This window comes from Dermochelys coriacea, chromosome 10 (assembly GCF_009764565.3).
Source record: "Dermochelys coriacea isolate rDerCor1 chromosome 10, rDerCor1.pri.v4, whole genome shotgun sequence".
Lineage (NCBI taxonomy): Eukaryota > Metazoa > Chordata > Testudines > Dermochelyidae > Dermochelys > Dermochelys coriacea.
Window position 1 is genome coordinate 66661817 of NC_050077.1, and position 27918 is coordinate 66689734.

The 27918-nt window shown below is 41.3% G+C and overlaps 1 protein-coding gene across 4 annotated transcripts in view; it reads left to right on the plus strand.

Annotated features, from left to right (window-relative positions):
• Positions 1 to 27918, plus strand: part of SPPL2A (signal peptide peptidase like 2A) — a 48900-nt gene that overhangs the window by 3536 nt on the left and 17446 nt on the right. For all 4 annotated transcript variants that reach the window (XM_038419655.2, XM_038419654.2, XM_038419658.2 and 1 more), the window contains exons 2-8: positions 1813 to 1932; positions 5419 to 5604; positions 6400 to 6489; positions 13667 to 13800; positions 20729 to 20880; positions 26706 to 26802; positions 27771 to 27872. In XM_038419655.2, coding sequence (XP_038275583.2) covers positions 1813 to 1932; positions 5419 to 5604; positions 6400 to 6489; positions 13667 to 13800; positions 20729 to 20880; positions 26706 to 26802; positions 27771 to 27872 — 881 coding nt within the window. The remainder of the gene's footprint in view (positions 1 to 1812; positions 1933 to 5418; positions 5605 to 6399; positions 6490 to 13666; positions 13801 to 20728; positions 20881 to 26705; positions 26803 to 27770; positions 27873 to 27918) is intronic.

Consider the following 27918-nt stretch of genomic DNA (forward strand, 5'->3'; position numbering starts at 1 on the left):
ATTTTTTATCAAAAAAAAAATCCAATCTAAAGATAGTTTTAATTAAAATGCAATATAGCTCAAAGATATCTCATCATGGAATAGGGATTATAAATTCTAATCCCATCATATGAGACAATATATTCACGTAATGTTTAAGAAAAATTTTGTAAATGAGTTCCGGTAGTTCATGGATTAGGGACCCAATCTTATGGGGTTCCAGAGGCTTCTGTATAGATTAACCTAAATCTTTCTATCTACCGAATGGGACGCAGTGCTCAGTCTAGAAGATACTGTCAAAGATGCTTAGTTTTGCAGTTCTCAAACTGTGGATTTGTGTCTCCAGAGATACTATGCTTGTTAACAGCAAAAATGTTTTTAAATAAATAAATAAGACCTCAACCCTATTGTCACTCTGCAAATTTGTGTTCACAGAGTCAATCCCTTATCTCTCTCTCAAAATTCAAAGTTTCAAAAACTTGAATGTTTAACTAAATTCAAAAATTCATATGCTTGTTTTGTTAAAATATTATATGTTTGCTGTTGAAGAACAAAATCCAGACTATACAACATTGTTGTTTTAGTTAAATAAAACAATGTAAATGTCTGTCTAGTGGTGTAATACAGCATGGCAAGAAAATCCTCCAAATATTAATGATTAACCTGTTGAATTGGAGATAGTTCACCTCCCAATTACTTCATAAATATCTGCTTCAATTACATTTGCTAAATGAAATAACCAAACGATTGTTCATTTTTCTAATATAGCTGTAAAACTAAATCCGAAAAGTTTTAAAAATAAATCACTGTTTGAAAATGTATAGTGTGTACTTTCTAAAAATGAATCCTACATCTATCTCTGAGTTGAGAAGAATATGTATTAAGTTTATAACAACCAACAAAAATGCACTTTTATGTAGAAATCCATGATTAAATCAAGTCTTCCTGACTAGTGATTTAAATCAATTTGATTTAAATCAAATCGACCTTGTATAAAATATAGCTACTTTGATTTATAGGTGCCCAAAATAATCTGCAACCAAGTATTCCCACAATTTTTAGAATTAAGTTTAAAATTTAAATAAAATACAGGGGTGATGTGTTTATCCTCCCTTCTCTTCCATCCCACACACACACACAAAAAAACCCCCAAAACAAACAACCTACCAAAAAACCTCAACCTCAGCCCCAAACCAACCAGCAAACCAAAACTTCCGGGCAAGACTGAATCTTTAGAATTGCTATAACTCCAGGAAAAACATAAGGCTTAATCATACATCTCCTGTTCACAAAAGTAAATTTATATGAGCATTCCCAGTGAGGACTATGCCCATGAGAGAAGGTATTTATGATGTGGCCCATGACTTGTAATAGAAATTTGTACACCACATAACTGATATAGCCAGCATAGGGTGTGTTTTTTAATAACCTTTTTTCCAGTTTAAAGGGAATGTAAAATCTTGGTTGTTAATCTAAGAATGCTTTCCTGGAGGTTTCTGTCTCTTTAGGTTGCTCTTCACAGCTGTGTGTGTGTGTGTGTGTGTGTGTGTGTGTGTGTGTGTGTGTGTGTAAAATGAATATGCAGCATCTGAAATGTACTTGAGGCTCACTGTTTCCTTGCTATGATTAGCCATGCAAACTCTGATCAGTTTTCAACTTTTCGACCTGCATTATAGAATCAAAACCAAGCTGTCAAGGTTAATCTTGTTACCTGTTCCATTTCTCTTTTTGGTTATTGAAACTTTTAAGTTGTCCTATTCTTATTTAGAAGAATACCTTTTGTCCACCAATAGTGTAAACTGTGTTGTCTAATGCAGAAACTTCATATTGTAGGTAAATGCACAGGAGGGAATCCTGCATGCTTCTGGAAATGGGATACCCCCATTAACAAAGGACTACTGCGTACGTTACAATCCTTCGTGGGTATCTCTTCCAAATACCCTGGATAACATTGTAAGTAGTTATGTAGCTACAGTGTCTACGAATTAACAAAAACCAAGAACAGTTTTGGATCAAATGGAATTTCTAGGAGAAAGTACTGAGTAAAATCCAATGCATGTTAAGTGTACCCCAAATTAAGAAACATAGTAAGAGGACCAAACAAGTGCCACTGTGGCTAAACAGCTAAGGAGGCAAAAAGGCATCCTTTAAAAATTGGAAGTTAAATCCTATTGAGGAAAATAGGAAGGCACATAAACTTTGGCAAGTGAAGTTTAAAGGTTTTAATTAGGGAGGCCAAAAAAGAATTTGAAGAGCAACTAGCCAAAGACTCAAAAACTAACATAAAAAATATTAAGTACATCAGAAGCAGGAAGCTTGCTAAACAATCAGTGGGGCCCCTGGATGATTGAGTTGTTAAAGGAGCACTCAGGGAAGATAAAATTATTGCAGAGAAACTAAATATTCTTTGCATCAGTCTTCACTGCAGAGGATGTGAGGGAGATTCCCACACCTGAGCCATTCTTTTTTAGGTGACAAATCTGAGGAACTGTCCTGGACTGAGATGTCATTTGAGGAGGTTTTGGAACAAATTGATAAATTAAACAGTAATAAGTCACCAGGACCAGATGATATTCCCCTAGAGCTCTGAAGGAACTCAAATATGAAATTGCAGAACTACTAACTGTGGTATGTAACCTATCATATAAATCGGCTTCTGTCCCAGATGCCTGGAGGATAGCGAATGTGACCACCAATTTTTTAAAAAGATTCAAGAGGCAACCCCAGCAATTATAGGCTGGTAGGCCTAACTTCAGTACTAGGCAAATTGGTTCAAACTGTAGTAAAGAACAGAATGATCAGACATAGATGAATGCAGTTTGTTGGGCAAGAGTCAATATGGCTTTTATAAAGAGAAATCATGCCTTGCCCATCTATTAGAATTCTTTGAGGGAGTCAACAAATGTGGACAAAGGTGATCCAGTGGATATAGCGTACTTAGACTTTCAGAAAGCTTTTGACAGTGTCCCTTACCAAAGGCTTTTAAGCAAATTAAGCAGTCATGGGATAAGAGGGAAGATCTTCTCATGGATCAGTAACTGATTAAAAGATAAGAATAAATGGTTCGTTTCATAACGGAGAGAGGTAAATAGTGGTATCCCCAGGGATCTGGGACCAATACTTTTCAACATATTCATAAATTATCTGAAAAACGGGTAAACAATGAGATGGCAAAATTTGCAGATGATGCAAAATTACTCAAGATCGTTAAGTCCAAAGCAGACTGCAAGGAGTTACAAAGGGATCTCAAAAAACTGGGTGACTGGGCAACAAAATGGCAGATGAAATTCAGTGTTGATAAATGCAAACTAATGCACATTGGAAAACAGAATCTGAACTATACATACAAAATGATGGCGTTTAAATTAGTTGTTAACACTCAAACAGATCTTGGAGTCGTGGATAGTTCTCTGAAAACATCTGCTCAATGTGCAGTGGCAGTCAAAAAAGCTAACAATATTAGGAACCATAAGGAAAGAGATAGATAAGACAGAAAATGTCATAATGCCTCTATATAAATTCATGGTACACCCACATCTTGAATACTGCATGCAAATCTGGTTGCCTCATCTCAAAAAAGATATATTGAAATTGGAAAAGGAACAGAGAAGGGCAACTAAAACGATTAGGGGTATGGAACAGCTTTTGTATGAGGAGGGATTAAAAACACTGGGACTTCATCTTGGAGAAGAAAACAAATAGATAAGTTCCTGGAGAATAGATCCATCAATGTCTGTTAGCCAGGATGGGCAGGGCTGCAACACCATGCTCTGAGTGTCTCTACCTTCTGTTTGCCAGACGCTGGGAATGGGCAATAGGGGATAGATCATTTGATGACTTTGTATTCTGTTCATTCCCTCAGAAGCATCTGTCACTAGCCACTGTCGGAAGACAGGATACTGGGCTAGGTGGACCATTGCTCTGACCCAGTATGGCTGTTCTTATGTTCTGTGTTCTCATTAGGATAACTTCTAAATGGGTACCACTGTTTATCTTCTGTCAAGAATAATCATAAAAAAAAGAATGTTCTTAAATTTAGCACTGTAAATATCTATTTAAGAGTAAGCCCAACTTCCACAATACCCAAAATGATACAGTCATGCTGTTAAGACACCAAATTTTAATGTTTTTAAAAAAAAACTTTCAAAACCTAATATTGAAATGCATTAATGAAAGTTGAGAGAAATAAAAATCAGCAAAGTATCATGTTTAGATTTAAACACTCACCTACTCCCCAAGTGTTCGTAACACTGATATTTTAGTGTCAACTTAGTTCTTGGCAAAAAAAAAGTTAAATGGCTATAAATGAAAGTAAAATTGACTTTTGTTGTTTTCTAGACTGAATGAATCTCAAAAAAATAAATGTCACAAATGGAGAAAAATAAACTAGAATTTAAAACTATTTCAGTTAAGTGTTCTTGGAGACACTTTGAGTGAAGTGATTTTGTATGGAATACACCTTATTTTAGAACTTGATCTGTTTAAAACGAGAATTGCCAATATTGGTCAGCATGTGCATTTGTGTAAAATACTAAAATATATATGTTAAAACAGTATTTTAATGATTATTTGGAATTTATATTGCCATGTCTTACTCTTGGTCAAAACTTATCCTTGAGCCAAGATTAGAAAAATCTCTCATATACATGTTAAAGAGGTTTTTTCCTTTCCTTTTGCTACCCTTGATGTGATTGGTAAATGCTATAGGTTTGGAAATAATTGAGAGAAATATTTTTTCCCTTGATTCATAAACAAGGCTGACTCAGTACAAAATCAGAGGAAGTGTAACAGCCATGTTTCTGTTAAGGACCTACTGTGGCCAAACAACTTGACTAGCCAAAGAAAACAACTTGTTTATTAAGTCCTATTTTAAAAAAAAAAGGTTTTAAAAACTAAAATTAAATATATGGAAAAATTATTTAAACTACTACTACTTTGTTTTAGGGCTTAGCCTACTGTCTTGATGTGAGTGTTGCAATAGAACCAGAGTTTGGGTATATATGAGAGTCACTGTTTCTTTGGCTGGTGAAACTTGTGTATGACATAGTTGGTTTCTCTAGAGAGTTGCTGTCTGTTGCTCATAATAACATATTCTGAAGACTAATTTACAGAGTAGCATTGGCCTTGGAATAGGCTGTAAAGCAGTTAAGACTGGTTCAGAAATCTCAAATATACTTTTAAATTGGTTTTGTGATCTTAGTATTGCAATGACTCCACATGAACATTCCCAGAAAGTTTATGCCTCTCCTGCTACTGATTTCCTATTTTGAATCCACATTGCTGAGTCAACTATCCCATTATATTTCTTAATAGGTCTATTTACTCTCTGTAAATGAATGTTTGTGTGATAAATAAATGGGAGAAACCATATTGGAAACTAATCTTTGATTTTTAGTTTTAACTTTTATACAACTTTTTTTTTTTTTTTTTTTTTTGTAGGCTTCCAGTAGTTTGGAGAACTTGACCTCCAAAGTGTTCTGCAGTAATTCTGAAGTTCCTTCTACTCTTGTAATAAAGGACAAGGCAGTTGTAGTGATGAGGGGAAACTGCTCATTTGTGGATAAAGCGAGAACTGCTCAAAGTCATGGTGCTAAAATACTGTTGATTGCCAGTAAAACTGGTCTAGTAAGTTCTAACATTCTATGGCTTAATCTTCATTAAAGTGACATTATCTTAGTTGCATTTATTGTATTTTGACCTCTGTGGTTGCCTATTCTTTATACTCAAACTACTAAATGAAAAGGCTTATCTTTGTTGTTTTCTACTAATTTTAGTTGCATAATCTTTTAAGTGAAAATTTTACATTTTATTAAGCATTAATATAATCCAGTACCTGTACACAATCATTGCTACAGAAAACAAAATCACTAAAAATATCAACTAATACAGAAGAACAAAAGGAAAAAAATTGACAGCAACAACTGCAAGATAAGAACAGTTATTTTAGATCATGTCTTATCACTTTGCCAGACATGCATGTCCTGTTTTTCTTGCTCTTTTAAAATACTGGATATCTCTTTATGTACATTATACTTGCATTTGTAGTTTGCGCAAATACATTTCAATACAGCAAAATACAATATTAATAGTAGATTATCATTGATAATTGTTAGTTTAAAAAAACTGAGTCAAACTTGTTCTAAAAGGTGGGTTATCAGAGTCAAACTATTGGGTTTTGATTATCTGCGTAAAAGCATAAGACATTTACCAGAATATCTCTGGGTCAATAATGTCAGCCTTTCAGTGTGTGTAACAAAATTTTCCTTAAACTGTTTGAGAGTTTTTCTCTGTAGCTTTGAATCATGTCTGTCTGATTTTTGTTTGTGAACATAAATACTGGCATTCAGAGGATAATCTGCATATAGAGTTGTGTCCTGTAAATATGCTATCAAGTCCTCTCATATAGGTTTTATGTTTTAGTCTTCTCCTTCAGGTAACAAGACTGATGTACAAAATGTAACCATTCCAGTTGCTCTTGTAAGATACAATGATATAATGGATATGCAGCAGGTAAGTGACTAATAAAATACTGTAATCATTTATGATTTGTATAAATCTTTTCATAATTATATTTATGATCATTATATGATGATCTGCCCCAATATTTTTATCAGGTAGTGCCCAGTTAGGCATGCATATTATATTTTTTCCTTGATTCACGTGTTTAGACAATATCTGCCTTCCCCTTTCTCTGAAAATGAAGATAGATTGAGATTTCAGTCATGAAAGCATTAACCCGCTCTTTGACTCTTTCAGGCTAATCTGTAAGAGTGTTCCTTCATCTTATAGTATAGAGCAGACTTTGTTTCAGTTGTCCACTTGTTCATGGACTGTGATCTGTCTTTACACTTTATTGAAATGTACAGATTAGAAAAAGACTGACACTGAATTAGAAGAGAATATAGAACTGAAAATATCATGACCAATAGCCAGCAACTCTTCCTTTTGACATATGGGATGCTGTGTCGGACAAAACAAACGTCACATGTGAATCACTTTCATTATAGTGCGACAGTGCAATATGTAATGCTAATGTTCCAATAACAGATAGCAATTGACTTTTCTTTCATGTTATATACAAATCTTGATTATCTGAAGCTCGGTAATTCAAAACAAGGTAATTTTTCCTTAGTTCTATTAACTGCATCAAAAGGTACTTCAGATTTCCAAATATATTCAATGCCCCTGTGATGTTCAGATAATTGAGATTATATTTTTCTGAAATTTGATATTCCTTGAATAGAAAGTAAAATAGTCCTCAATATGTTTCTAGCATATTCCATTCATTCACTATTGAATCCGCCCTTCCTCATCTCTACTGGCAACTCCACTGTATTCCCTATGGCCAAACTTGCTTGTCATGTTTGGTTCCTCTCTTGTTCTTCTCCCACATCCAGGCTATTCAGAAATCTGTTCGCTCTTCCTCTGCATTATCTCTGATATCTGTCTTTCCTTCTGTGTTCCCACTGCAGAATGTCTTTTCCATGCAATGGTTATGTTTTACCTTGACTACTGCAGCTTCCTTCTTTTGTGTCTGCTTGTATTTGTATAGTGCAGATTACTTTGACAACACTAAATATATTATAGTGGACTAACAGGTACATGGTCCAGGTGCACAACTTCTCAAGTTGTTTTAGGGGTCGAGAAGTAGTATCATGCCTTCTTGGAGTGCCTAGTGTACTCCCACAGCATGATTTATAAGGTTGTTTCCAGGTCTCCTGCATTGCAGTGGGAAATGCTGTTATCCCACTATATCAATTAATTCTAAGTATATAGTGTTACAGTTTCAGGGTAACAGCACCTTGGACCCACTCTGTGGTCTGCTCCATGGCTGCCCCCTTAGGTCTCAGGCTTCTGTCTCTTCTCTCTGGGCAGGGTCCTGTGCCATATCCTCTCAGATCTGGAATTTAGGCTACAGTGCCCCTGCAATTCACTGTGATTATCCCATCAGATCTGACCTAGCTCTGCACTTGCAGTTCACTCTCTTTCTTTAGGAGCAATGACAGTGGCCAAACAGTTTTCAGAGAGCACAATACACTTGTTTTAGAACAAAACCGTTATACAGAAAATCTATAACAAAACAGTACAGCCTAAACACAGGTTACCAGATGTTGCCCAACTTCCATGTGGGGATGTAGTAGGTCAAAGTCCTTCAAACCCTTTGAGTAGGGTTTGCCCCCTTGGTTAAAGGTTTGTGTCCATTTGTTGGATCAAAATCAAGGCTGCTTAGTCAGCTCAGTCTGATACTTTACATGGTTTTGGGGCCTTTGTTTCCCAGGCCTTCTGAAACAGGTAAAACTGATTAGTGCCCCTTTCCTTAGGCAGCGAAGCTTTAGCAGCTGGGTATCTGCATAACAGCATTGAGATTTTGCATTAATCACCCCTTAGTAATTCCAGATTCCACAATGTGACACTTCCTGGGTTACCCAAGGTTGTGAGGCACCTTGCTACCACCTGCCCTTAGTGTGAGGAAGCTGTGTCTGCCAGGGATCAGCTGCTTGACCCTCACAGCCACAGGCAACACAAGCATTCTCAACCGATGTGGGCTCTACTGTCTGTCATGCACACCAGCATGCAATAGGTACACTCCAACCCCTGAGTCCTCCAAGTATTTCCCTCTGGTGCTCAGCCCCTTATCCTGGACACTCTCAGAATTACCAGGCCTGCTGTTCCCAAGCGAACAGTACTCCACAGCTTACTAGTTGCACCTTAGAACAAAGCTCTGCTCAATATATAGCACTTTAAACTTGTATTTTCTTTATTTAAAAACAAGTCTATTTAACAAAGAACAGAGATTCATATGGTAGCAAACAGAAATATTCCAAACCTTCTTGTATGTAAGGTTCCATATAAGAGAAAATCATAACATGCATTCTAAAGCCTAAACTCAACTAACAAGATGCTGCCTTGTCTAATAAGATGCTGCTTAACCCAAAGTCCTTCTCACAGTGTGACCAGGATGGCTGACCCTTGTTTCATGAGGCCAAGGACGCTGGCAGCCTGCTCCCCCTGGTGAAGAATAACTGGGGCTTGATCTGCTCCCCGGATGTGGTTCCAAAAAATCTTTGTCTTTAATTCTAAATGTGGTAACCCCTGCTGTTTTTGTTTTTTACTGCAGTGCTTGCAATCTGTTGACTAGCATTTTGCCCAGTCTATAAATGGGCGTCCATTGTGAACCATAGAATACTCAGTTTGCACATGACCAGCCAAAGAGAGAGAAGCTTTCCTCTCTTTCCAGGTGTCTGATGGCAGTGCGTGGATCACCTTTTGATGATTTGCATTAACTCTCAGACTTAGAGTATAATTTTTAGTGTGTGTGTATATATACACGTAACTCCTCACATTTTTCTGAACATACATCTCACAATGATTATGATGACCAGTATTGACACAGACTTTTGCTGGAGGCCTTACATAATGTTATATGGGGAACTAGTATGTAGATCTCAGACATTGTATGCCCACATCTTCCCCCCCCCCCCCCCCATGACCTCTGCCAATTGGCACAACGCGGTCCCTGGGTCTCCCGTGGGAAACTCAACCAGGAACATATCACACTTACTGATACAAAGGTCTTTAAAATATTCATAGACCTATGTCATTTGGAACATCTCAGTATAATAGTTTTTGAAATTTTAATGCTTTGAAGGCTGGCTCTCAAAAATGTAGATAACATTTTTAAAGTTGATAAAATAGTCTCCAAGTTATGCCTACGATGGGGGAGATGAGACAGATGCAACCCCTTCTCTATGGTCATTAGGGTGCCCAACCAGCATCTTAGTGGGTCACACAGGCATATTTCCTGGATGGTATGTCTGCCATTACCTCTTACAAGTTCATGTTTCACCTACTTATATAATAAACATTCTCACAACAAGCTGGCATGCATCATTCACATACAGATGCATGTATTTTGATGCTATTTGATGACCATCGCATGTATTTTCTTTCTTTAGAACCTATGGGATGGATCTGCAGGGAGAGCTTTCATGCACTCCTGCTTACCCTGGTCACCCCAAAACCTTTGGACTTGAGACTTGGTAACTTGAGACTTGGTCCTCGCACTTCCAGCTCCCATGTAGCTTTCAGGGAATGAAGATGCTAACCCTTTGTTCCTCAAAGAGTCATCTGCTTCCATGATGGCCTCCATCTCCTTGGCATAGCCTAGGAAGCAATTCTTTGGAGAGAAGGGGGAACTAGGTTAGATCTGGCTCCCTATGAAGTAGCTCTTAACCACATACTGCTTTTAACAGCTGAGGTTTCCTAAGTCTTGGGCAAGGGTATCTTCAATCCTCCCCCATAGCCAAATTCATTTATCTGCCTCATCACCTCAGAAATCAGGCCTGGGGACTCCTGTGTTTTTTACCTCATTCTCTGGGGGGGAAGGAGGAAGAGAATTGATCCCTTACTCCACTGCATTGGCGTTTTGATCCTATACCGAGATGAGGCGAGCAGTGTTTTCTCCTCCACCTTGGTCAGAGCACTTACATTTTCACAGATCATTGGGCAGTCACGGACACCGGAAAGAAAATTCCCCTCCCCAGGTCTTGGCTGTAGTAACCTCTGCAATATCTCAGGAAACTGTTTTACGCTTTACTTGGGTGGGTGACACAGTTTTGGCAGTGCTCTTTAGCTGCCTCGGTGTCCCCACTTTCAGCTGAAGACTTAGCCACCACCGGGCTCTGTTCTGTCTCGGGGTCCCTGGTATGGATGGGCAGAGAATGATCCCCCTCACCTGGGCTCCAGATGTCAGAGAATTCACCTTGACTTTCTTTCCCCACCTCCTAGCATCAGGTATTTGTTTGGCTGTGCTGGGAAGGTGACTTGAACTTAACAGGGCTTCCCGTATGTTACAATTAGGAGTTAATTGACACCTCCCCCCATTCTCTCCACTTGCATAGTCACTGACCCCCTTACCTGCATGCTTACAGATAGCTGTCAGCACCTGATACAGGCCTGTCACTTTCACAAGGAGAAAGGGTGTGGGCTTTGTTTTAAAATTAGTGTAATTTCCAAGAAGCAGATTAAAAATAGTATCCTTTCAGACACCTACAGCTAATACTCCTGACTCTTCCTGGGGCTGCACAGAAATCTGTGCTGCAAGTAGAGTGGAGGCTTTTACACCAGGAATTTTAAACCAGATTTTACAGCCTTTCAGCATTTCATGGGCTTTCACTACTTGGGTTTTAATTATGGTCCCAGTGGTCTCAGAATGTCTTTCCATTTATTTTCACCTTCCCTTCCCACTGGGAACCGGATAGGTCTGCACCAAGGAGGGTGAGCAGGACATGGGTGCAGTTGTTTGAGGTGTAGCCACATCAGCATGCACATCATATGGAACAGGTGAACCGTTCCACTGAACTTGCTCCCTCTGGAAATTGTTACCCTGTTAACTGTAAGCTTGGAGTGCAGGATGGCTTTGCAGGACTGCTCTGGATCTCGGTAGTCGGATTAGGAAATCCCTTGCAGTTTGTCACTTATGACATTGCTTTTCCGCATCTTCTCCAGGATTTTCTCTGAGTTGGCCTTTCTGCCTAGGAGCTGGTCCTCCCCCTTGAAGATAGGTCTCTGCTTAGGCCCAGTCCAGGCTCTGTGATTCAATTCCATCCCTATTAAGTTTTCCATCACTCCCAGGCTGACTATTGGCTAATGGTCTGCCAGTTTCCCTGCTAAACACAACTTTCTAGGGCTTTTGTCTATTAACCATGATTTTAGGCCAGGGGAGGTCAGTTTAAACTTTTGCAATTAGGCTTTTTTACGTAGTTTGTAATCTTTATAGCCCTCTCTCTATATGGGTGAAAGCATCTAAGGCAGTGGTGGGCAACCTGTGGCCTGTTAGGATAATCTGTTGGCGGGCCACCAGACAGTTTGTTTACATTCGCACAGCTGCCCGCAGCTCCCAGTGGCTGGGAATGGCGAACCGCGGTTGCCCACCACTGATCTAAGGCCTTCACTTCTGGTAGTAGAACCAGACGCCACACCTTGTCTGTGTGTCTGCCCGTCCCACTTACTTCAATTCAAACTTCATTTCAAAGGCATTTAAAAATACATCCATGTCTTCCCCTTCTCTAAAGCAAGGAAATCATTTGGTCCCGGATCCCAATAGGAGCAAGGAAATCATTTGGAGTCTGAGCTTCCCCCTGGACCAGCTATATAGGGTCTGTCTCCATCTACTGGAATAGGGTTTTGCTGGTGCAGTCTGTCCCTGTTGAGTTCCTGTGGTGCTCCTTCTTTCTCTTCCGGCTCATGTGCTGACACTGCTTTTTGGGGTTAGCTCTCTCCCACTCTTGTTCTGCAAGCAGCTGGGCATTCAAGTTCAGTCTCTCTTTCTAGCTGCAACTTTTTTTGCTACCTATATATTTTTCCAGGAACTCTGCAAAAGTGGTGGATTTGGTTTGGGTGCAGTATGGTTGCTGCCTCTATTGTCCTCTTCCTTGCTTCCCTTCAGGAGTTGTAACCAAGGTTTTCCCCTCCTGCTGGATTCTCTGCCATCATTTCTTTTCAGGTCCTCCATATATAGTAGATGTATTAGCTGTGCTTTTGTCAGCTCCTGAGAACTCCTCTGTCTCTCTTTGCAAATCTCAACTAGATGATTTTTCTTCAGTAGTTCATTATTCATTTTTTTTGTCTATCTTGTCACTGTTCTTTTCCCAAAAAGACTACGAGATCCTTGTCAGTGTGATTTTTTTTTTTTTCCCCCTCCTTCCCCTTCTACAGTACTTACTTTCACTGCTGTTGGCACTTACTATCAATTCACCACTGCCTGAGATTGCACACACTACCGCCACCACCACCACCACCACATACCACCACACCTCCGATGAAGTGAGCTGTAGCTCACGAAAGCTTATGCTCTAATAAATTTGTTAGTCTCTAAGGTGCCACAAGTACTCCTTTTCTTTTTACCACCACATATGGCACAGTTTGGGGGTAACTGTGCCTCTTACCCACTTTCTGAATTCTAGGGATGCTTCCTTCCGTCTTAAGCCTCTAGCCATTACTTTTTTTGGGACAGGGTCATTGTCTGTCTCCCATCAGAACAGGGATGTAGGCTCTAGTCTTCCTGAAATTCACTGTGATTATCCCAGAAGGTCTGATGTAGCTCAATTGAGTCTCTCCAGGAACAGTGACTGAGTTACCAGTTATCAGGCAGGTTTCACAGAGAACTGTGCACTTATTTTAGAACAAAAACATTACACAGAAAATATATAGAGTGTGGAGCTTCAGCAGCTGGGTATCTGTATAACAGCACTGCCTCAAGTGATTTTTGAATTAACCACTCTAGTGTTTCCAGATTTCACAGGAAACGCAACCATAGAGCCAGGAACACACATGTAACTTATTGATACAAAGGTCTATAAATATTCTATGGACCCCATATCATTTAGTGTGTCTCAATAAAAAGTCTCTGATATTTTCATGCTTCTGAGATCTAACTCACAAAAATGCAGATAACATTTATAAAGTTGCTACAATAGTCCCCAAGTTATATCTGGGTTTGTCATATCTGTCACGTACAGTACATCTTCGTACATGGTAGGTAGGTAAAATTGACACACTGATCCAGTTTGTAGCAGAAGGTGAAGATAACATCTCATTTTTAAAACAGGATTAGCACTGCATACTTTGCCTGTCATAAAGAGCCTATGCTGTTTTATATGTAACTGATACATTTATCATTTTTCAGGCCCTTGGAGGTAGGATTAATGTGACACTCTATTCACCATCTTTGCCAGAGTTTGACTACAGTATGGTTGTCATCTTTCTAATTGCTGTGCTCACTGTGGCACTGGGAGGCTACTGGAGTGGAGTATCAGAGCTGTAAGTTCCGTTAAACCATATAATCTATTAAGCAATGTAAAATGCAGATCTAAATATCTGGTGGTAGTGGTAATGGATATGAGAGGAAAGATGGTCCAGTTGTTGGGGCATCAGCTTGAGATTTGGGAGATTGAGGTTCAGTCCCTGTTCTGCCACAGATTTCCTGTGAGACATTGGGCAATCGTGGTCTCCCTGTGCCTAGGTTCTCCATTTGTAGAATGGATAGTAGTACTTCTCTACTTCAGAGGCTTTGTGAGAATAAATACATTAAACATTGGGAGGTGCTCAGCTGCACATGGCAATGGGGACTATATAAATGCATAGGACATTAAGAAATCTGCCATTTTTAGATATTGGCCTTAGCTTTTTATCTCTTTCACTTCAAAAATATAATTCACCTAATGTAGTGCTCTCTCAGGAACACTGGCAGGATAAAGACATATCCAGTTCTTTAAAAAATTGATTCCCACACTAAAGAATTGGGCTAAGCTCAAAAAGAGAGAAGTCTGAACTACTGAAAGGCATAAATCTAACAAATAAATTAATGACATTGAAAGTGAAAGCCAATAGCGAGAATAAGGCAGTGTAAGAATATCCCCATACTGTTATGACAGCTGATCACCATAATTTCATCTGCATGCATTGCTCGCCATCAAGAAAGGCTGGCATGTCAGTTTATTTTTTAACTGCATTAGGCATAAATAAATAACATCCTGCATAGTCTTGAGAGTCCATTAAATGGTGCTAACCTCGTATATCTAGAAATGAGGCATAAAGTATGTGTAAATTGACAATAAATACTTGAAAGGAAACCAGGATAGCCATTCATGCTTCAAAGGGGGAAACTTTCTGTGTAACTGAAGGTGGAGAAAAATAAAACTTGAATAGTCTTAAATCCTGTTCACGTACAGCACAGGGTGTGAATAAGGTTTGTCACATCTGGCTAAATCCCAATGCAGGGGAAGGAGGTAATCAACTGTATGTTTCTGTGAAGAAAATGTAAGAATTCTAGGAAATTAGAAAAGACAGAGACTTCATATTAACTGTTGTGAGTAACTACAAAAACTTCATCCACCTAACTGCAGTAAAAAATGATTCTGTTTTTACAGAGGGGAAACCCAGTAGGTACTCACAGTGTAGTAGGAAGCCTTTTTTAAAACAAAGCCCCAATGCCAGATAAACAGCTAGTGCATCTATGGAATGCAGTATTGCACTACATGTCACTTATGGTGACATTGGCCAAACGGGCTAATGTGATCCTTGGCTGTGTAAAACAGAAATCTAAAGCAAGAGTAAGGAGGTTGCATTATCTGCCTTTGGCACTGGTGTAATTGTTGCTGGAATACTGTGTCCAGTTCTGATGTCCATAATTCAAGAAGGATTTGGATAAGTTGGGAAGGGTTCAGAGAAGAGCCACGAGAATGATTAAAGGATTGGAAAAATGCCTTATAGCAATAGACTCCAAGAGTTCAGTCTCTTTATCTTAACAAAGAGAAGGTTACACTTGATTATCATCTAATAAGTACCTACGTGGGGATCAAAGATTGATAACGGAGACTGTGTCAGTCTCCCAGACAAAGGTATAACAATCTAATAGCTGAATCTCAGACTGAACACATTCAGGCTGTAAATAAGGCACAGATCTTTAACAGTGAGGGGTGATTAACCACTGGAACAAGTTAACCAAGAATTGTGGTAGGTTACCCATCATGGGCATCTTTAAAAACAAAATTGGATGTTTTCCTAAAAGGATATGCTCTAGTTCAAATAGGTATTAGTTTGGAGAAGTTCTATAGCCTGTGATATGCAGAAGGTGAGAAGATAATCAAGGTGGTCCCTTCTGGTTTTATAATCTCTGAATGTGTGTTAACTTCATGCTGAAAATAAACATTAATTCAATATGGCTTCGTGGGGTTTTTCCTTCAGGTTCCCCCCTCCTCCCCCCTCAATCACTTCTTCACTTGGGCTCAGTTTAAATCCAGTGTTCTCGGTCAATGAGTCCATATCCTATACAGCTAGAAGCATAAGCCAGAGCTCAGGTCTTCCATACTCTATCTCATAGTTTAGGTGGAGAGCATCAGGCTAACATGGGCATATACCCCTGGGTCTGTGCTTCAGCCAATTCTCTTCCACCACTCCCTTGCTGAAGCTTTTTCTCTTGCTTTCTCTTTTGTTGGAATCCAACTGAGAAAAACCCTTCCCCCCTGCTGTTCCCTTTTAGGGTGGGGAGAAATAGTATCCCACTGAAGGCAGTATGCATAAGCAGATGTTGGTGTCTTTGTGTAAAGACTTATATGAAAAATGGAAGCCCGCAGGTGGGAGAGGAGAGACATTGAGAGAGCGTGGACGGTGCTTGTCTTTCATGGAGAGAGCGGTCATTTATCTAGGAGGGGGTATAAATGCTTCTGGGAAACGGGTATGCAGAGCAGTGTTTCCTGGGGGAGAGTGCTTCTCTTTCTCTCTGGAAGTAAAATGTGTAGTTGGTGTCTCTCTACATGGGGAGAAAGTCACTAGATACTGCTGTCTTTGGAGGCAAAAGAGAAGCTGGCCACCAGCAGCCCTTTTTTTAAAAAAAAAAAAAAAACTTCTATCTTCAGAAATCTTCCTAAGAGAGGCTTGTGGCATACACCAGCCCATGTGCCTCTTGTTCTTCTTTGGCATATCAGAAACATTTTTCCATATCAGTAACATAGGGGATTTCTCTTATCTGCCCATCTGAGGGTTGAAAAATCTGGGGTTTTTTTAGCCACAGTTAAGAATAACTGTGATGTGATACAGCTCTCGGAGAAAGGATAGCTCTATAAATAGAATTGAGAGTTACCAGTTAGATGATTGTTGCCAAATAAACGATACTGGATTTTTTTTTAACATATTTTAATATCTCTGCTATCTTCCCCTCCTTCTGCCCCAAGTCCTACTTACTGTACAGTTGTGCTCTCCCACGCCCTCCTCTTTCAGCCCTCTCTACTTCGCTGCCCTGGCTTCTTCCCTGTCCACTCTGGACACCTCACTAGGTACTTGCTGACCTGAGCTCTTCCCAGATCTTGCAGTCACTTGCTCCCCTAACCCTCCAAACTTCTGTGCCCTGAATCTTCTTCTTCAGGGTGGCTGCCAAGGAGAGCCACTGCTCCGCAATCTGATGAGATACCACTATCGGGGAGGCATTCTTCCCTGTCTGCTGGTCCAGTGCAGCTGGCTCCCACACTTAGCCAGCTGAGCTCTACAACCCAGTCTTTTAAAGGCAGAGGTAGAAAGCGACATCTGCAGCAGGATGGGGATTCCCTTTGGAGGTGGCCCATATATGAGCAGAGGGGGTCCTCTGACACTAAGGAAAGCATTTGAAAGGGCTTGAATGAGGACTTCCTGCAGGATTAGGGCAAGGCCCGCAATATGGTAAGGGGGGACTAATTTCCTTTTGGGGGGAAGGGGTGGCAGTGGCAATTGACTTTTTGGGGGAAGTGAAGTTTTGTGAAACTCCCATGTGTGACATTCCTCATCATTAAGGGTTTGTCTACACAGAGAAGTGAGAATGTAGTAGTTAGGTTACTACTTCCAAATTCACACTAATCCATACAAAGGTGCGCTTAGTGCGGAATAGGGGCATGGCTACACGTAAAATGTTACAGCAGCACAGCTGCAGCTATGCCATTGTACTGCTTCATTGTAGACCGGGTTGGGCAAACTACAGCCACAGGATTGCCCCCCATGGTGCTGCACTGCTGTCGGAAATGGCCAGCACCACGTCCCTGGGGCCTGGGGGGCCTAAGGGCTCTGTGCGTTGCCCTTGCCTCCAGGCACTGTCCGTTTTCCCCCCCCCCCCACGCAGCTCCCATTGGCTGCAGTTTCCTGTTCCTGGCCAACGAGAGCTTCAGGGGAGGTACCTGGAGGTGTGGCAAGGGCAGCGTGTGGAGCCCTGTGGCTCCCCTCCCGGGGACCGCGCAGTCATGTGGTGCTGGCTGCTTCCTGGCTTAGCATGGGGCCAGGGCAGGCAGACAGGGAGCATGCCCTGGCTCTGGTGTGCGCAGCTGCCACCCCAGAGCTGCTTTACATAAGCTGGGCCAGAGCCCGAATCCCTCCTATACCCTGCCCCAACTCCCTGGCCTGAGCCCCCTGCCTGCACCAAACTGCCTGCATCCCAACTCCCTACCCTGAGCTCCCTCCCACAGTCTGCACCCCTCTTACACCCTTACCCTGAGCTCCTTCCCACAGTCCGTACCCCTTTTCTGCCCTAATCCATTGCCCTGAGCCTGTTCCTGACACTGCACCCCCTACCCTGGCCCTGCATACAATTTCCCCATCCAGATGTGGTCCTCGGACCAAAAAGTTTGTCACCCCTGGTGTAGACGCTGCCTATACCAATGAGAGGGGTTTACCATCAGTGTAGGTAATCCACCTCCCAAAGAGGTGGTAGCTAGATTGATGGAAGAATTCTTCTATCAACCTAGCACTGTATGTTAGAAGCTAGGTTGGCATAGCTATGTCTCTCAGGGGTGTGGATTTTTCCCCTGAGAGAGGCTGGGGAAATGGAAAGTGGAAACGGCATTTTGGGGGGGGGGGCGGGGGGAGTTGGAGCCACATGTATGCAGGACTTGGACTGTATATTCAAAGTGTCAAAAATAAAAAAAAAATGTGGTATCACTTCATTTATAGGGAAACTTATGAAGCTAATTTGTCTTTAAGAAACATATTAAAATCTGCACACCTTGAAAATATGCTCCTCCAGATTTGTAAACCATTAATTTAAAACACATCCTCACAGGAAGTATGTAATACACCTAGGAAATTCTTTCTCCTGTTGATTTTGTAAGATAACTATTGCCTTTTCAGCATGCCAGCATTTGAAGATACATTGGCTTTAGGACTGGGGGGAGTGAGATGCCTGATGGAAAGTTTCACAAGCGTCCATACTATGAGAGAGGTAGTTTGCCTGTATGGTTAAAGGGTTTTAGTTGTTTTGTTTGGTGCAACAGTTTCAGTGTGGTGGTTTCTTGTGGTAAGGTGTAAATATGGAGCACATTTGTATTACAACCTTGAAGAAATATTACTTTTAATGACACTGCTTTATTTCTCTTTCCCTCCTTGTTTAATTATGGACTGTAGAGGCAGAAAAACTGGTGGTTGACTGATTGGATTTTGCTGACACTAATGTTTTTGCAGACACTTGATGAGAGAGAACAAGCTCCAAAACACTTACCAGATCTTGTGCCTGTCAGTGACAGATATATTTTCAGTGGTTTTGAGTTCTTGGGCTAAATCAGAGGTGGGCAAACTACGGCCTGCGACCGTCCTGCGTGGCCCATAAGCTCCTGGCCAGGGAGGCTAGCCCCTGGCCCCTCCCCCGCTGTCCCCCCTCTCCCGCAGCCTCAGTGCACCACACCACCAGTGCTCTGGCCTGCTGCTCCTGGCGGGCGGAGTGGCTGGCTCCAGCTGGGCAGCGGGGCTGCAAGCTCCTTCTGCTCTGAGGAGTATGGTAAGGGGGCGTAATGCTGGAGGGGTTGGATAAGGGGCAAGGGGCCCTGGGGAGCAGGGGACGGTTGGATGGGGCAGAGGTTCTGGCGGAAGGGCAGTCAGGGGATGGGGAACGGGGGGGGCGGTTTGGGGTGGGGGTCATGGGAGGGGGCAGTCAAGGGACAAGGAGCATGGTGGGTTGGGGGTTCTGAGGAGGGCAGTCAGGGGCGGTAAGTGGGAGGGGGTGGATAGAGAGTGGGAGCCAAGCTGTTTAGGAAGGCACAGCTTTCCCTACCCAGCCCTCCATCACAACCCCGATGTGGCCCTTGGGCCAAAATGTTTGCCCACCCTTGGGCTAAATTCACTGCTGGCTTAATCAGGAAAACTCCACTGAAATCCGTGAAATTGGGGCTACTTTACACTAGAAAATTAGATTGACCCAGTTGTGTTGCTCAGGGGTGTGAAAAATCCACACCCCTGAGTGACCTAGTTAAGCCAGTCTGAGTCCCTATGTAGACAGTGGTATGTTGATGGATGAACCCTTCCTGTTCACAAAGGTAGTGTCTACACTGAAGCGCTACAGTGGCACAGCTGCAGCTGGGCTGTTGTAGTATTTCAAGTGTGGACTAGCTGTTACTCTGGTTTTATACTAATGCAGATGGTGGTAGATTTTGGACCAGTGGCTCCTAAAAAGGAAGGCATGAGAGGTTCCTTCCATTTAAGACTGTTCTGTTAGAGATAACTTGGACTCTTTTGTTGGAATGTTTTCTTTAAAGATTGACGCTCCCTTTTCTCAAAAACAGAGATTAATAGAAGGAATTAAATATTTCATCGTGACCTATTGTGGAACAACAGCATGGGCCTATAGAAAAGTAAAGTCTTGGAAGAGAATATCAAAGGATATGATGGGAATTTGGCATACCATTTTCTTTCAACTTCATATTTTTCTGCAGTAATAGTATTATGAAAGATCAGAAAAAATACTCAAGTTTTTTTTTCCTTTAGGCTATCAAATCTTAATGTTCTGCCTGATCAACCCTTACAGCTACGTGGGTTATTTTACAAATCAAGACCAACTTCAGCAAGGTAGTTCAGCATATGTCTAGCTTTTGAAGTCAATGGCTCTATGCACATGCTTAAAGTTAGACATATGTTAATTACCTTGCTGAATTGGGCCACCAGTGACTACTTAAATCTTAGGTTTCAGAGTAGCAGCCGTGTTAGTCTGTATCCACAAAAAGAAAAGGAGTACTTGTGGCACCTTGGAGACTAACAAATTTATTTGAGCATAAGCTTTCGTGAGCTACAGCTCACACAAAAGCTTATGCTCAAATAAATTTGTTCGTCTCTAAGTTGCCACAAGTACTCCTTTTCTTTTTACCTAAATCTTAACACAGCAAAAACTGGGCTCAAGGTAAACACTTTGTTTTCAAGTCCATGGTCAGTGTCTATAACTGAATTATTTTTTTTGTCTATACAGTGAGGATTTAAAGGCAGTGGCAAGCCCTGAAGACAGAGAAACAAGAAGAAAGAAAGAGGAAAACGTTACTTTCACCCCTCTAACAGTTATCATATTTGTGGTAATCTGTTGTGCCATGCTACTCTTACTTTATTTCTTCTACAAATGGCTAGGTAAGAACTAATATGCAATTCCCATTTGATTTCTTATTTAAATATATTTTCTCCTTGAATGCCATTAAGTTTTTATGGAATTTAGTTTTATTTCAGAGTTGGAGTCTAAGTTCAGCTAACTTTTTTCTTTTTAAATAACTCCCCTCTCAATTTATTGAGGGAGCAGAATAAAGCGTTTAAAAAAAAAAAAAAAGAAAAGAAAAAGGGGGGGTGGAGAGGAGGTAATCTCTCTCTCTGTCTTCCCTCACCCCCACCTGCCAATTTTTTTCTTCATTAAGGTTGCCAAGGCAATAGTTATTTTGGATAAAGTATACGTGAGAGACAGTCCTTTGCCTTGATGGTAAAAATAGTAGTAGAGCATACGATGCCCCTTTTTCATCCTTGTAAAGCAGGGATCGGCAACCTTTGGCACACAGCCCGCCAGGGTAAGGCCCCTGGTGGGCCGGGCCAGTTTGTTTACCTGCTGCATCTGCAGGTTCAGCTGATCGCAGCTCTTGCTGGCCGTGGTTCACCATCCCAGGACAATGGGGGCTGTGGGAAGCAGTGCGGGCTGAGGGATATGCTGGGCGCTGCTTCCCGCAGTTCCCATTGGCCTGGGATGGCGAACCCTTGCTAGCGGGTGCTGCGATCGGCTGAACCTGCAGACGCTGCAGGTAAGCAAACCGGCACGGCCCACCAGGGGGCTTACCCTGGTGGGCCACGTGCCAAAGGTTGCCAATCCCTGTTGTAGAGGAAACATGGTAGCTGAATACTTGGAGCAACTGCCTACCTACATTTTATGAGTTGTATCTAAACTCGCTTTGGATTTGTAGTTTCATCAGATGCCTTGTGGTAGGGCCAAATGGTCTAAGTAAACCTGGTCTAATTGGGCAAAGTTGGACATGTTACCAATGATGTAATTATCTTCGAGATGATGCAATCCTAAGGAAACTTTTGCGTGATCACCTACTGTTTTTCTCCTTGCCTCATTCAGTGGGTTGTGTAGTGAATGAAGCTGGTGTCGGCAGGATCCCTGCCTCATTTGTTACAGAAGTTGGAAGGGGTGTGGTGATTAAGGCAGGGTAGCAGGAAGAGAAAAGATGGTCTGGTTATTAAGGCAGTTGAATGCTGCCTTGGAGAACTTGATTTTATTTCTGCCTCTGCCACAGAGTTCTGTGTGATGTTGAGTGTAACTGGGTGGTCTACCCCTTCTACAGCCAGGAACCTGAGGCCAGCCAGCTCCGTTCTTAGGCAGAGCCCCTTGAACAGCATCTGGACCTGGTAGAAAGAATTTATCAGACCCAGCTGGGAAGGGATTAGGTGATTGCCTAATGAGCACCTGATTCCCGTAAGGGCTGGAGGAGCTATAGGAAGGAGATTGGCTCCTATGTCAGGCCCTTGAGCAGCGGGACTACCCAGGCCTATAAGAAGAGTTGCCAGGAGCAGAGATGATCTGTCAAAAAGTCCCTTTGTCAGGGGTAAGTTAGCTGATGGATTTATGTTGAATTGGTTTCTTTTGTGGTTTTCTGATCATCAGTGCCCCCCGTAAATGGTGTCCTGACTAAAAGGCCTAAACAGACTCCGGGCATGATATTAATCCTTCTTGGGCTGGGGAAATGTCTTGCCCAAAATTTCCGTAGGTGGCCACTGTATGTTCCTCATTTTCTGGGTTGCCAACTTGAGACTCCTGCAATCTGATTTGCAGAGTACTGAGTATTCGCAATTGCAACAGAAATCCATGGGAGTTCTCTTTTGAACACATTAAGTACTAAAAAATGCAAAGTACTTGAAAAAATCACATCCTAGGTGTGATGGGATCTCTGCGGTGCAGCCTGGGACTGTGGGACCACTGTGCTCCCTTAACTCTCAAGCATGGGCTGTCTCTCACAATGCTTTGCTAGTAACAAGCAGCAAACCCCTCCAGGCGCTGTTATCACTCAGCACAACCACATGTGGACCCCACACTGAGCTAGATTGTATGAATGCTCCGAGCGCCACTCATGAATCACACAGAGAGAGGGACCAGCCAAATCCCCCCCAGCTTTGAACCTCAGGAATATACCGTCTTGTACTGCTCAAGATGAGCAGTGCAAATTTATTAATTAGTTCACCACTTTGTCGATTGAAAGTGGATATACACCAGCCTTTGTAAACCTAAGCAAACGCCCTTACCAAACACGTCAGGCAAACTCATTGGTAAAGATAAACAGTTAAATTTATTGACTAAGAAAGATAGATATTAAGTGATAGGCAAAAAGTCAGAATTAGTTACCAAAAGAAAATATAAGCAGCCAGTCTAAACTTTCAATCCTATTAATCTAGATGTTACCTAGTCTAATCAGTTTTTCTCACCCCACTGGATATTGCGGTTCACAGTACACAGATCTCACTCTTGAAACCAGGGCCAGTCCCTCTGTTGGAGTCTTCAGTTTCTGGGTGTTCTTGTTGCTAGCAGCATAGGTGGGGGAAGGAGAAAGGCCAAGAAGTTGGCCCTTGTGTTCTGTTTTATATCCTTAGTCCACGTGCTTGGAGAACACAAGTCCAGGCATGTCTGGAGGGCATTGCCCAGTCTCCAAGCAAGGCTGAGCAATTCCCCTGGTGTGACCTTATGCAGGTGAGTCATTGAACTGTAATTGCCTTTCTCGACAATGGCTGTTGATTGTGCCTCACCTCACAGGGAGATTAAAATAAAGTGTGTAAAGAGCTAAGATGATATGATGATAGCACCCTAGAGAGACCCATGAAGGAACTAATAATTCTGTATACAGTGCAGGGTTTGGATGGTGTGCAGTAAATAATACATGGGATCGTATATTAAATGGCGAGGATAAAAATGAATATTAAATAGCTATCCATTCAGAGAGCACTGTCCATCCTGTGTGCTGAATGAGGCAGGGGTCCTGTAGAAAAAATGGTATAATATGTGTAATTGAAGACTGCATCATTGTGCTTATCTACAAGGAGGCTGAATTAAGGTTGCTCATGCAACCATAATAATTCTGGCACTTCCTAACTTTTTGAGTGCATGTTTTTGCTACCTTACTGTTCTTGTTATATAAAAATACCTAATATAGATTGCTTTTGGGTCTGTCTTTATTCTAGGCTTCTGGGTTGTTTGGTAAATTCCTTACACATATCTGAATTTAGATGGCATTCTTGAGAGTTTTATTTGACATCCTTCCAATAGTTGGAGTGAATTCCTTCAGCAGGTTCATGTTGTGGCCTAAATGGATTAAAAAACCAGGAAATGCAAATCAGATGCTAATGCTCTAATTATCTGTTGGGCATGGAGGAAAAACAAACAAACAAGATGGTGTACTGTGGGAGTGTCTGCCTTAACTTGAATTTTAATGGTTTCTGTTACAATGATGGAACCTATTCACAAGCAGTTATTCACCTGGGGAACTTCACTTGTGTGTAAAGTTGCACAGGTGCATCGATTCTTGCAGGTGAAGGACCAGAGATGTCTAAATGGAAGAAGGGTTTTTTTGGTATTTGATCTTTTTTATGGTACTTTTAGAGGAAACTATTTTTAGGTACATAGTAGAACACACATTTAAGCTTGAATAAATAATATTCATGTAACACTGTGTCTTAAAAATATATTAACTGTTAATTACATGATTTAATAAATGTGTATTTTGGTATAAATTGTCTTTTGAGGAAAATCATCTGCATATTAAGCCTGGTTATATGTAACTGACTCATGAGGAACATATTGTGTAAATCCTTATTCTATACACCAATGGCTTTGTGATGCTCTGCTCGGGACATCCAGAAGTGGAAGTTACTGTGTTAACCCTCTGCCTCAGCAAGCGAGAGTTGTGCTAAACTCTTGTCAGCTCCCTAACATGTCATCCCTTCTGCCTTGCCAGCAAATTCCTTGAGATTCTGCTGGGCTAAACATTGCCTTGAAGGTAACAATCAGTGAACCCTAAGTTGCTCAGAGACATCTCCCTCTCCAAAATTATTAAATTTGCTGCCTCCAAAGAGACAGAGCACAAATCTGCCTGTTAGCTTAGCTGAAAATTCACGCTTTCTTCAGTACAACAGCACTGAGGTTTATAGTTTATGTAAAACTAAGAATAGGTTGAGCGATAAAGCACATGGATTTAAGTGATACTAAGGAAGAGTAAAAGAGACAGGTATGGTTACAAACTAAACAAAAATCACACTTTCTAGTGACTAAAATTAAATTTTTAGCAAGTTACAATATTGGCCTATGCAGTTTTCTCACTTACTTACATCAGGTTACCCAGCATCTCTAGCTCCCCAGGCTGGAGGAGCCAGTTTTCACAGAATCATAGGATACTGTCCCCTTTGTTCCCTAAGTGATGGGAAAACTAAAATATCTTTTTGTCCCCCCCATTATATTTACCCAAAGTCCATTGTCTTTGTCTCGAGCCGGGAAGACTTCCTGGGGATAGAGCTTCTGTCCCCTAGTGTGCTCACTTAGCTGTTTTCTGCTTACCTTGATTGCTTTGTTTACATTCTATATAAATGTATTTTCATTGTCCTCTGCTGATCAGACAGGTAAATCCCCCCCATTCCTTTGTCCAGGGCAGGCTTATTTTAGGAACTGCCTCTCAAATATGTTTTAAGAACATATTTCCAGTATGCATACGTAATTCTTTATACACAAGCCGTACATACATCATGCAATGAAATTCCTGACCAGTGAATCACCAGTTTACATACGGTATCTTACAAGATACTGCCATCCTAATATGTTTCTAAAAGGTATGTTGGGGACGGTGAGTGTGTCAGGCCTGTTATGAGTTACAGTATAGTTGGCTCTCTGCCAGTGGGCACTGAGGGGCTCAGAGGGGCACAGGCTAGGTAGAACATAATAGGTCCTTTTAGTGTTTAATCCATCTATTAGGCATGTCTGTGAATATCCATTTCTATCAAAGTCTAACTTTTTTAGCTGCTCCTGTTGAAGCAAGAGGGAGTTTCACCACTAACTTCCATGGCAACAGGCATGAGCCCTTCATTTGGGGTAGGATAAGACTGACTGGGAAACACAGTGTAACGACAAATAATTATCATGTCTTATTTGCTTGTTCACTTTTTCTGTTTTTCTATTGCCTCTCCAAAACTCTAGGGACCTCTCAAAATTTGAAACGCAGAATTAATAACACATAATTTTTAGTACAATATTCTAGTTCATTAGGTTTTTTTTTTCCAAGTGAGAGTCCTAGGAAGTTAAAGATAATCTATCTCATAAGAGCCTACCTGAATAATTTTCAGTCCTCTGCTCCAGAGGCACCGACTTTCTGATTTCCTGGGGGGTGCTTTAGCCCTGCTCTGTCCCTGGCCCCACCCACATTTCACCCCTTCCCCCAAGGCCCCACCCTGCCCTGCCTCCCCTCTTCCCATCCTGCTTCTACCTGTTCCACCCCCACCCCCGAGCATGCCCCACCCTCCCCTTCCAGTGCCTGCTGCTGAACACCTGATCAGCAGCAGGTGGGAGGTGGTGTGGGTGATGGGGAGGAGCTGATTGGCAGGGCCCTCTGGTGGTTGCTGAGCACCCACTGTGGTTTTTTTTTTTTTTTTTTTTCCAATGGGTGCTCCAGAGTCCCACAGAGTTGGTGCCTACGCTCAGCCCCTCCACCTGTGAAATTCCAGCTTTCCTAAATGCCTGAAAGAAAAGTTGAGTCTTGGAGCGTGCACACAAGGTTTACAAATCCAGGCTCTTGTGGCCCAAGGAAGGGATTGTTCTGCTTCTTAGTGGCATTGTTACTATTGTCACAGGTATTTCCTAGCTCTTGGCTCCTTCCTGCCAGAGCATCTTTGTGTTTGCATACATTTTGTCACTTATTTATTTTCAGTTTTCTTCCTTCTAGTGTATGTAATAATATCCGTTTTCTGCTTGGCATCTGCAATGAGCCTGTACAACTGTCTTTCTGCACTAATTAGAAAAATATCATTTGGGCAATGCAGGTATTGTACATCTCTTTACCTTGTTATGGTTTATTTGTTTTGGATATTTTTCTGTAGCTACTAAAACTCCTGGGAGGAAATGTGCTGATGGTTTGAAAAACTACTGTAAGCTTTAAGTTTGTAGCTGCTTATGTACAGTATTCAATATTTTGGATTTATAACACAAAGTAAGGGTGCCTAGGGGTAAGATAAGGCTCTTTAATATGCAAAATTTTTTAAAGTAGTGGTTCCTGAGTAGTCCTTACTTCATTAGGACTACTGTATGAGCAAGGAATACTACCATAAAGAATCTGGGATGTTGAAAACCCATGTCTGAACAAACACACCTATGCTTTCTTGGTAGCTGTGGTGGGTTTAAATTGTAATGTCCAAGATGTATTTTTCAAGCTGTGTGTTATGGTCATATGGACTCATCTGTTTTCAGACATGCTGTGGCATTAGTGGTGAGCATGGAACTGCATGTGTGGCATGTAAATAATGAGTCTCCCTGATTGCACACTCTTCCTATTCCACCAGTCTCATTTTCACTACATTTAATTATAATTTTCTCTCTTTAACCTGTTAAAAATGTTCCATGCACATTTCAAGCCATAACAGTCCTTCATTTGCACTGTTGTGTTAAATATTTATTTTTCCACGTTTCTATAATATCCCAAAAGTCATGCAAGCTATGTTTTGGCCTATCCCATAAATCTAAAATGCAAAACAAGCAAAGGATTGCCCATAGGTACCCGTGCCTTTGCTTTTCTCCTGAGCTGTTGAGAGATTTGCAGTGTGATTACAAAGTTAATAAATCTGGATTCTGCTGAAGCAAGTGGGCAGAGTGAGTTTCAAAATGAAGGACTCCTCAGAGAGAGAGTGCTTGTGAGCACCTCTGTTGAATTTAACTGTAAATTTTATTTGTTGTGTTGTGATGTAGGCCTTTTTTGTATCTAAGACAAATTAATTTAGCCATTTCATTTTTTTAGGATTTCATGTTGCAACAAAAATATTGAAGTGAGACTTATTTTTCTTGCTGGATTTTGCATAGCAACAGCTGTTGTTTGGGCAGTGTTTCGAAATGAAGATAGGTATGTGATTTTGGAGAAAATTTTGAAAGGTGTAATGAAAATAACT